The 10,347-nt window shown below is 37.5% G+C and overlaps 1 protein-coding gene across 3 annotated transcripts in view; it reads right to left on the minus strand.

Annotated features, from left to right (window-relative positions):
* LOC133650485 (phosphatidylinositol 5-phosphate 4-kinase type-2 gamma-like) overlaps positions 1-10,347 on the minus strand; it is a 49,272-nt gene that overhangs the window by 29,792 nt on the left and 9,133 nt on the right. For all 3 annotated transcript variants that reach the window (XM_062047795.1, XM_062047804.1, XM_062047787.1), the window contains exons 3-4: positions 2,940-3,036; positions 2,134-2,283 (exon numbers count right to left, since the gene is read on the minus strand). In XM_062047795.1, coding sequence (XP_061903779.1) covers positions 2,134-2,283; positions 2,940-3,036 — 247 coding nt within the window. The remainder of the gene's footprint in view (positions 1-2,133; positions 2,284-2,939; positions 3,037-10,347) is intronic.

A 10,347-nucleotide genomic window follows, 5' to 3' on the forward strand; every position in this document is an offset into this window, starting at 1 on the left:
ATAAAGGGAACCACAAAAAATTGCATTATTGATTTCATTTTAACGAAAAATCTTACGGTACATTAAACATATGTTTCTTATTGCAAGTTTGTCCTTAAATAAAATAGTGAACATACAGGACAACTTGTCTTTTAGTAGTAAGTAAGCAAACAAAGGCTCCCAATTTGTCTGCTGACATATTCAGTAACATATATTTTCCATTCTATTATTTTGTCCAAATTATTAAGGACAAGTGGTAGAAAATGTATTATTAATCTACTTGTTCATTTACTGTTAATATCTGCTTACTTTCTCTTTTAACATGTTCACTCTACACTACTGTTAAAATGTAATAATCACTTATTCTTCTGTTGTTTGGAAACTTTACATTAGTTTTAGATGATACCACAAATTTGGGTATCAATCCGATACCAAGTAGTTACAGGATCAAAAATTGGTCATATTCAAAGTCCTCATGTGTCCAGAGACATATTTCCTGAGTTTATAAACATAATATACATTAAAAAAAAAAAAAAAAGAAGATGTTGTAATGGCAAAAAATATCAACGTAATCATAGTAGTATCGACTAGATACGCTACTGTACTTGGTATCATGACGGTGGATATTAGGTGTAGATCCACCAATGGCGTTTGTTTACATTTTGACGCCGGTGTGTAGTGAAGCATGTTTAGCTATTCCTCGTCCTGCAGGGACGAGGAAAAGAAACTTACTGGACCGGTACTTTTAATGATTCATTAGTATCGCTGTACTATACTAATACCGGTATACCGTACAACCCTACTATTAACTATCTGTCGTTTAGCTGGGGACACCCTACAACTACCTCTAGGGGCCCCCACGCCTCACTGTACGGTTTGCCTTTTCTTTGGCCCACTCCTATAATGTTGTTCTTTTTCTCTACCTACAGTAAAAAAAAAACAGCATCTATCTTGACCAAAAAACAAAAACAAACGTCAACCTGTGTTGTTTGAGAACAGTTGGTAATAGTTATGTGCAGTAAAACTTTTCATGAACTCACCTTAATGTGTGTTCCTAAATGTTTTTTTCTTTGAAAAAAGCTCTAATGATTTTGGTTTACAGAGTAAACAACTAAACACTAAAGTTTTGGGCATTGTTTTCTCTAAACGCATACATTTGTATGAATATGGCTACGGACATGCATTATTGTGGATTTGCTGCATGTCGTCTTCATCACCAAAGGAAAAATCTAATCTGCGGGGGAGAATTCCTCTGCCGCTTTCAAGTATGTTTTTTTTTGGAGTCGTCAGCTTGAAGCGTCCCTCTTTCTCGGACTCCCTCGTCGTCATGTGACATGGTTGCGTGACTGTTATGATTTTGCTTATTAGTTTCCATTCTTCTTTCTGAAGTGTTCCTGAGCCAATGTGGTGATATCCTTTACACGTTGATGTCACTTTTTGATGCAGTACCGCCAGAGGGATCCAAGGTCCGTAATATCATCGCTTACGTGCAGTGATTTCTCCAGATTCTCTGAACCTTTTGATGTTATTACGGACCGTAGATTGTGAAATCCCTAAATTCCATGCAGTAGCTCGTTGAGAAATGTTGTTCTTAAACTGTTTGACAATTTTCTCACGCATTTGTTCACAAAGTGGTGACCCTCGCCCCATCCTTGTTTGTGAATGACTGAGCATTTCATGGAAGCTGCTTTTATACCCAATCATGGCACCCACCTGTTCCCAATTAGCCTGTTCACCTGTGGGATGTTCCAAATAAGTGTTTGATGAGCTTTCTTCAACTTTCTCAGTCTTTTTTGCCACTTGTGCCACCGTTTTTGAAACATGTTGCAGGCATCAAATTCCAAATGAGCTAATATTTGCAAAAAATAACAAAGTTCTCCAGTTTGAACGTTAAGTATCTTGTCTTTGCAGTCTATTCAATTGAATATAGGTTGAAAAGGATTTGCAAATCATTGTATTTTGGTTTTATTTACGATTTACACCACGTGCCAACTTCACTGGTTTTGGGTTTTGTACATCAATATATTTTTATTATTGATACAAAGCTTTGAGAAATGCTTCAGCTCCTTTATAGTGAAGCATCTTTCGCAACTTTGGTAATGGTGTATTGTACTATCTTACTTGTAGTTGGACAACGCTTTGCGTCTGCATTACCTGGTGGTACTCGGACAGGATGTTGTGCATCTCTGCCACTTCCTCGCTGGAGATTTCCTTGACCACCAAAGTGCGGTCGTGGGACGTGAGCAGCAGGCTCTCACGCTGCCCTTCCTGGTCTTTGAGCGGGCGACTGCGAGCCAGAGACACCTGTGGTTGAAAACACGCCTGTCTTTTGAAATGCCGCGTTGTGCACGCTTTTTTAAAATGCAAATCTTTTTCACTCAAATGCAAATGGCAGCACGCAGCAAACTTGGGAGAGATCAATTGCACAGTATATTTTCTGCACTATGTTTTTTAGTGTGAATGTTTCTGCTCTTTAATTACTGTAAAGGAACCCAGAGACATTTGTACTAAAGGAAAATTATGGATGTATAGCACAGAGCAAGAGGAAAACGCAGGGCAAGGATATTCAACTAAATTATTTAAAAATCCTTATAAAAAGAAAAAAGATGTGCGTTCTCGCCCTCCCAACCAACACAATCATAAATGATAAATGGGTTGTACTTGTATAGCGCTTTTCTACCTTCAAGGTACTCAAAGCGCTTTGACAGTATTTCCACATTCACCCATTCACACACCCATTCACACACTGATGGCGGGAGCTGCCATGCAAGGCGCTAACCAACAGCCATCAGGAGCAAGGGTGAAGTGTCTTGCCCAAGGACACAACGGACGTAACTAGGATGGTAGAAGGTGGGGATTGAACCCCAGTAACCAGCAACCCTCTGATTGCTGGCACGGCCACTCTACCAACTTCGCCACGCATCATCCTAAAATACATTAACTTTCTTGTTCAATTGCACCTGGTAGTCTTGGTCCTCAATGCCAAAGCGTTCACGGAGGTTTCTGAAGACTTGTGGACAGTACTCTTTGAATTTGAACAGTCCAGGCAGGTTCTCTCTGAGGGACAATAAACCACATGGGAAGAATGCATTCAATTTCTTCAACAACACATGAACAGGATCGGAGATTAGCATGTGTAGTTTAAAGAACACTAGATGTGTAGTTTAAAGCAGTGGTCCCCAACCTTTTTGTAACTGCGGACCGGTCAACGCTTGAAAATGTGTCCCACGAACCGGGGAGTGGGGGGCGGGGGGGTTTAAAAATAAAAAAAAAATACAATCATGCGTGCTTCCGGACTGTATTCCTGCAGACTGTATTGATCTATATTGATATATGATGTAGGAACCAGAAATATTAATAACAGAAAGAAACAACCCTTTTGTGCGAATGAGTGTGAATGAGTGTAAATGGGGGAGGGAGGTTTTTTGGGTTGGTGCACTAGTATCTTGTGTTTTATATGTTAATTTAATTTTTAAAAAATAATGATAAATAAATAAATAAAATTTGAAAAAAATTACTTTCTTGTGCGGCCCGGAACCAATCGATCCACGGACCGGTACCGGGCCGTGGCCCGGTGGTTGGGGACCACTGGTTTAATGGACACTAGATATGTAGTTTAAAGAACACTAAATGTGCTACATTCAGTGCCAACTGTTCCTTGAAAAAACGGAACTGTAAAGGAAATAGAAGGACCTCCCTTTGTCCTGTATTAGCAAAAGAATCAGAAATACTTTGTGTATTGATAACGGAAATAGTGATGACCGGGCGCTTTATGTGACAGTTTAGGGATAACTTATTCCCAGCCCTGTCCTGCTCTGTCACCAATGAGAGAACAACATGCACCAGTTACAGAGTATATTATAGACTAAAGTAAAGGTGTCCCGATACAACTTTTTCACTTCCATACCAATATTGGAGCCTTGAGTGATGGCCTGAGGCTCTAGGCTCTTTAGTGTGGCCCTAGGCTCCCTGGAGCATTTTTAAAAAAAAGGATTGAAAATGGAAAAAGATGGGGGGAAATTATTTGTTTGTTTTAGTATGTTTTTTGTTTGAGGACAAACATGACACAAACCTTCCCAATTGTTAGAAAGCCCACTGTTTCATATGTTTGTGTGTATGCTTCACTGATGACAGTATTTGGTGAACATCGTTTTTTCCTACTCATTTCGGCGGTTCTTGAACTCACCACAGTTCGTTTACATGTAAAATCTTCCACTCCTTCTTTGTCTCATTTTGTCCACCAAATGTTTTATACTGTGCGTGAACGCACAAAGGTGAGCTTTGTTTATGTTATTGACTTGTTGGAGTGTTAATCAGGCATATTTGGTCAGTGCATGACTGCAAGCTAATCAATGCTAACATGCTATTTAGCCTAGCTGTATGTACATGTTGCATCATTATGCCTCGTTTGTAGGTACATTTGAGCTCATTTAATATCCTTTACTTATATCCTCTTTGTATATAATTTAGTTTTGCATGTCTCATGACACATTATCTGTATGTAGTATTGGTTGCATTTCAGATAGTTGTTTGTGTGCCATGTTGTTTCAGACCACAGCAAACATTACCTAGCTTGCCAAAGATTGTAATAAATCCATTAGAAGAAGACAACCTGCTGTTTCCTTTAACTTGGACACACACATCTATACCTTTGGCCATTAAAAGCCAGGAATTTCCACCCTCTGAGTAGCCTCTGATTTACGAATGGTTTCTAATGTTGTAAAAATGTGTAGAATAAATATTACATTTCAACATTTCTGTCAACGAAAATTTGATTCAGCCTGCGACACATAGTTATTTTGACAGTAGGCTAATATAGCTAATATAGACACTTACATCATGTGTTGTCCTTATTATAACACTTATATAAGACTTTTAAAGTTATTTTGATAGTAGGCTAATATAGCTAATACAGACACTTACATCATGTGTTGTCTTCATTATAACACTTGTATAAGGCTTTTAATTTTTTGCGGCTCCAGACAGATATTTTTTTTGTATTTGTGGTGTAATATATTTTGGGTTGCCGACCCCTGGCTTATACCGACATTGATCCCATACGATATCATCAGGAATCATACATACTTGTATTATTTTGCAGTGTAGAATGTTAGAAAAGGCTTGATCAAGTAATAGTATTCAAACAGAGAACAAGGTTGGTATGAAAAATACTAATCTATTTACTAACAGTCTGGAATGGATTTATGCTGTCTTTAAGTTGAAGTGGAGTGATAATTGACACCTGGTGGCCACGATAATTGAGTTAAGCTCTATGACGCAGTGAGTTTAAATGATGCGGACACTATTGTTGCTGGATACTTTCTAATACTCTTCTGTCTTGGAAACTTTGTATGTGTAAGTGATATGCAACTATATTGTTTACATTGACACGTGTTGTGTGTTAGACTGCAGTATCATTCAATTAAGGATACTTAACACATTCCTGTTTTTTCTCCTTTGTGCTTTTCCTGTTCACCCTGCTCGGTTCTCTTTCTTGAGCACACCTGGCACCAATCACCACACCCTACTTATGATGATTCCACACACCTGTCCGTTGCTGGTTCTTTCCTTCATTCCCTCCATGAGTCCAGACCATGCAAACCTTCCTCCTGCTAAATTATGAGCAAGTATTTTTTCATTGTTGTTTCTTTTGTTACTTTGTTTTTGTGCTTTTAGCCGCCTTCCTACGTCCAGTTTATTTTGTACTTTGTTTCGACAGTTTTTTCATGGCACTGGTTCCTCCACCCAGTGCAATTGGTCTTTGTTCCTTCCCTTATTTGGATGATTAAAGACGTTTTTTTTTAACTGTTACGTCTCCCTGTCTGTCTGGAATCCAAACTTTGCAGAGCGTGACAGCTTGTCTGCTATTGTGTGCTTAGCTGTTGTGTATCTGCTAGCTCTAATAAGCATATAGTCGACTATGTTTACCTTTTGGTAAATTACTTGACTAAAATGGAAGAAAATACCAACATTGTGTGCTTATTGGAGGACATTTAGATGTTAACTGGCTGTCCAGCTTTGCACATTAAAACACTGAGATTATATCAAAGATATTAGATGCAAAACCATTAAATCTCATACTGTTTTTTTGTTTTTTTGCTCAAAATTTTACCAATATCTGATCAAATTGGGACACCCCTAACAATATCTTACGCAATAGTTGGTATGAATGATGAATTAAGGGTACATGTTACCATTATACTTTGTAAACACTATATGTTTGTACTATTTGTTAAACTGGCTCATATTAAATGACATCACATGACTAAACATATTTTATTGTTCTTCCCAACATTGTTAAATGACCTGGATTCCTGACCGGATTAAAGGATTACTGAAAGCGACTCAGTTTTCCAGTCGCACTGCTCAAAAACTCATACATGGAGAAATGATCGCTTTGTGTGTTTAGTGAGCCTAAAAAACCCTGTGATGTACAATATCTGTTTACCTTGAACTCTACTTCTTCCTACTCCTTATTGGACATGTTGAATCATGTGATGTATACTTTAATGCAGGGGTGTCCAAACTTTTTCCACTGAGGGCCGCACACTGAAAAATCAAAGCAAGCGGGGGCCATTTTGATATTTTTTATTTTAAAAACCCATACAATATATGTATAAAAAATATACATTTAGGCCTCCACTCAGGCTTGATACCGGGGACTCCAAAGGGTTTAAGTTAAAAAAATAAAAATAAAAATGTCATTATTTGTATACTCTAGCCTTTAAATAGACTCCCTTTTTAGACCAGTTGATCTGCCGTTTCTTTTCTTTTCTTTTCTACTCTGCTCCCAACCCGGGGTGGACCGCTAGCCTGTCCATCGGATGGGGACATCTCTACGCTGCTGACACGTCTCCGCTCGGGATGGTTCCTGCTGGCCCCACTATGGACTGGACTTTCGCTGATGTGTTGGACTTTCACAATATTATGTCAGACCCACTCGACATCCATTGCTTTCGGTCTCCCCTAGAGGGGGGGGGGGTCACCCACATCTGCGGTCCTCTCCAAGGTTTCTCATAGTCATTCACATTGACGTCCCACTGGGGTGAGTTTTCCTTGCCCGTATGTGGGCTCTGTACCGAAGATGTCGTTGTGGCTTGTACAGCCCTTTGAGACACTTGTGATTTAGGGCTATATAAATAAACATTGATTGATTGATTAATTGATTATTTAGTATTATTATTATTATTATTATTATTCAAAGTTTAAATATTACGTATATCTGTCAATATAACGTTTTGGTTTTTTTTTTAATTTAATTTGTATGGCCTTTTTGTCAAAGAAAACCCAGTTTTTTATGGAAAAAAACAAAAAACATGAAATATTTTCCCCCAATAAAATTTTTAAGTGGAACATTTCAGATTATATAATATTAGGAGCTCATAACATAACTCATAACAACATTGATTTTAATGTATTGTTATTTTTTGAGCAATGACACTTAAAAAAAAAAAAAGTCCCACTAAAATTATTGGGTATCCAAAAGGGTCCTGCTCAGTAAAGTGTTAAAAAATAAATGGTAGTTTTTTTTTAAAAATGTTAACACAATAGTCTCGAGATCAACTTCAGATCAATCCGTCAATTATAACTTGTATTGTTGTTTATTATGTTCCTTGTTTGTTCATTTTATGCCCTTCTTTAAAAAAAAAAAAAAAAAACATAGTTTTTTATACGGCAAACACAAAATATGCAACATTTTCCCCAAAAAATATCTCAAAGTGGAATATTTAATGTGACCTAATTGGAGCCTTGAATAGGTCAATAATTCATAATAACATTGTTTTTGATTCATTATTATGTTTTAAAGAAACAGCCTGCATGACAGCTTAGTGTTATTAGAGTCAACATAGCAACATTTTATTGTCACCTGTTTACTCTTTTATACTACTTTTTATGTTTTTTATTTTTTTTAATCGTATTTTTAGAATGTGCCGTGGGGCCGTTAAAAAATTACCTGCGGGCCGCAAATGGCCCCCGGGCCGCACTTTGGACATCCCTGCTTTAATGTTTAATTGCTATGCATGTTGTACAGTAAATTAAATCAAACCATCACCATTAACCTTTAATGGCGTGCATGGTTATATGATTATATTATATATATATATATATATATACATAATTAATATATTCTCCTATAGAAAAAAACTACTTTTTGCAATATGCTTTTTCTTGCAGATGCATCATTCCAGACACCCCATCACAACACCACAGTGTGCCAAAAGTAAGTTATGTTGTCTGGCCCATACTTCTGTATCGCCCAAAAAAATATGTTTCTTATTATATTTGTGTGCTGCATATCAACAACATAACAAAGCTCCACAGGTTGGACCATATGATGCCATAAATGTGGAGGGAAATGAGTGTCTCCTTGCTGGTATACATGCAAAAACCTTATTTAAATAGGGCGGTCTGTACAACTTATGCAAATCGGCCACTAATAGTTTGGACATGCTATTAAGCACTTATTTGGTTCTTATATCAGGCCCTAAAGTAAGGGAGTCAGGCGTCTACTCAAACGAAGACAGCATGCGACATACTACAAAATTGTGATTACTTTTTTAGTAAATAGAATGCATGGATCCTAAGGACAATATTGAGACATAAACAGGAAGTATTGGTGCAAATTTTGACCGTTCATGAGGAAACATTTGCATGTAAAAACTCTACCAAAATACACTACAATTTTGGATAATACACATTTCGAACCAGTCAAATGTGTATTGGCCTGTATAACTTTTGTGTACAAAGTTCCTAAGGTGAGGATGACTCATTTGAATAACAGGACAGTAAATGGATGGATTTATGGAGTGGGTTTTCAGCACTTATTTAGGAAATACATGAATGCAGCTGAGATAGGCTCCAGCACCCCCCGGGACCCCAAAAGGGACAAGCGGTAGAAAATGGATGGATGGATGAAACATAGTATGACATTATTACTAATAGCATGTTGACTTTAAAGCACATTACAGTGATTTTGTTTTAAAGTATTTAAAAAATAATCAAATACAGTTATACTTCGCCACAACACGCTTTGAAATGTGCGGTACTTTGGTTGTTGTGCATTGCATACATTTTGGGCTGGATTAAAAAATGTTTAATAATAAAAATGGCTGAACTAAAAGTATCAATATCCATCCATTTTCTCCTGCTTGGGGTCATGGAGGTGACTGTACAATAGTATTTATCAGAGGTGTGGACTCGAGTCACATGACTTGGACTCGAGTCATGAATTTGATGACTTTAGACTCAACTTGACAAAATGTAAAGAGACTTGCAACTCGACTTAGACTTTAACATCAATGACTTGTGACTTCACTTGGACTTGAGGCTTTTGACTTGACATGACTTGCTACTTTCCCCAAAACCCAAACCTTAAAAAGTTATTTGGGAGCGCTCCGTATCTTTCATTTTATACGTCTGTGTCTATAAGCGTGTGTGCTGCTTGTCAGCGTGTGTGCTGTCAGTACAACAGCCAATCAAATTAAATCTACGTTGTTTTCATCCCACAGCTCTCATCCAATCCAATTGCAGGACAACCACCGAACATGAGTTGTCAAACAATGCGGCAGTGAGAAACAATTATGCCAAAGTTGGTTTCGTTCGGGTATAAAAACTACGACTTGGTCAACAAAAAACGAATTGCCGTATGCAAATCACGCAGTTCGAATATTACAGACGGAGACGCAACAACTTCCAACTTCGTTCGACATTTGAAGTTGCACAAAGAAGGGTAAGTTTTGAATGTAAGATAACGTTTATTGGCTAAGTAACATGACTTTTATTTGCTGTGTAGTTAAATCAATGAGGCTGTAAACTCACTGCTAACGTTATAACCATAGACATCTTATAAGGGTACGCAGCATTGAGCGCTACTGCCTACTAGCACAGACGAGACGCGGAGCCGCCATCTTGGAGTGGTGATCCGCTCCACTCAGTGCAATTCATTTGGCAGGAGCAATGAACTGTCAGCAAATTTAATTCATCTTACCTCACTGAATACCAGTGATTTTCACGCGTTTTTTTTGTCATACGTGTAGCTATGATAACGGACACATGTTTTGGCGTTTTTATTATTCATAGTTTGCTTAACAGTAATATAATATTCTTATACGCTATAAATGACCAGACGTCCGAGATCAAAACTGGGAATATAATCCCAGAGAAGAGGGAAAAAAACGGTCAGCTATTTTTAAATTGAAGAAACAATATGATTAGATTATATATACATGCGTATATCCTACATAAACAATGTATGAATACATTAGATATCTATATATTTTAGGGACCTATAGACTGTAACTCTGTTGCTGCAGCAGCAGAGAGTTCATTCTGTCTTGACACTTTGTATTGATATTTTGTATTACATTC

Source organism: Entelurus aequoreus, linkage group LG01, assembly GCF_033978785.1.
Source record: "Entelurus aequoreus isolate RoL-2023_Sb linkage group LG01, RoL_Eaeq_v1.1, whole genome shotgun sequence".
Taxonomy (NCBI): Eukaryota; Metazoa; Chordata; class Actinopteri; order Syngnathiformes; family Syngnathidae; genus Entelurus; species Entelurus aequoreus.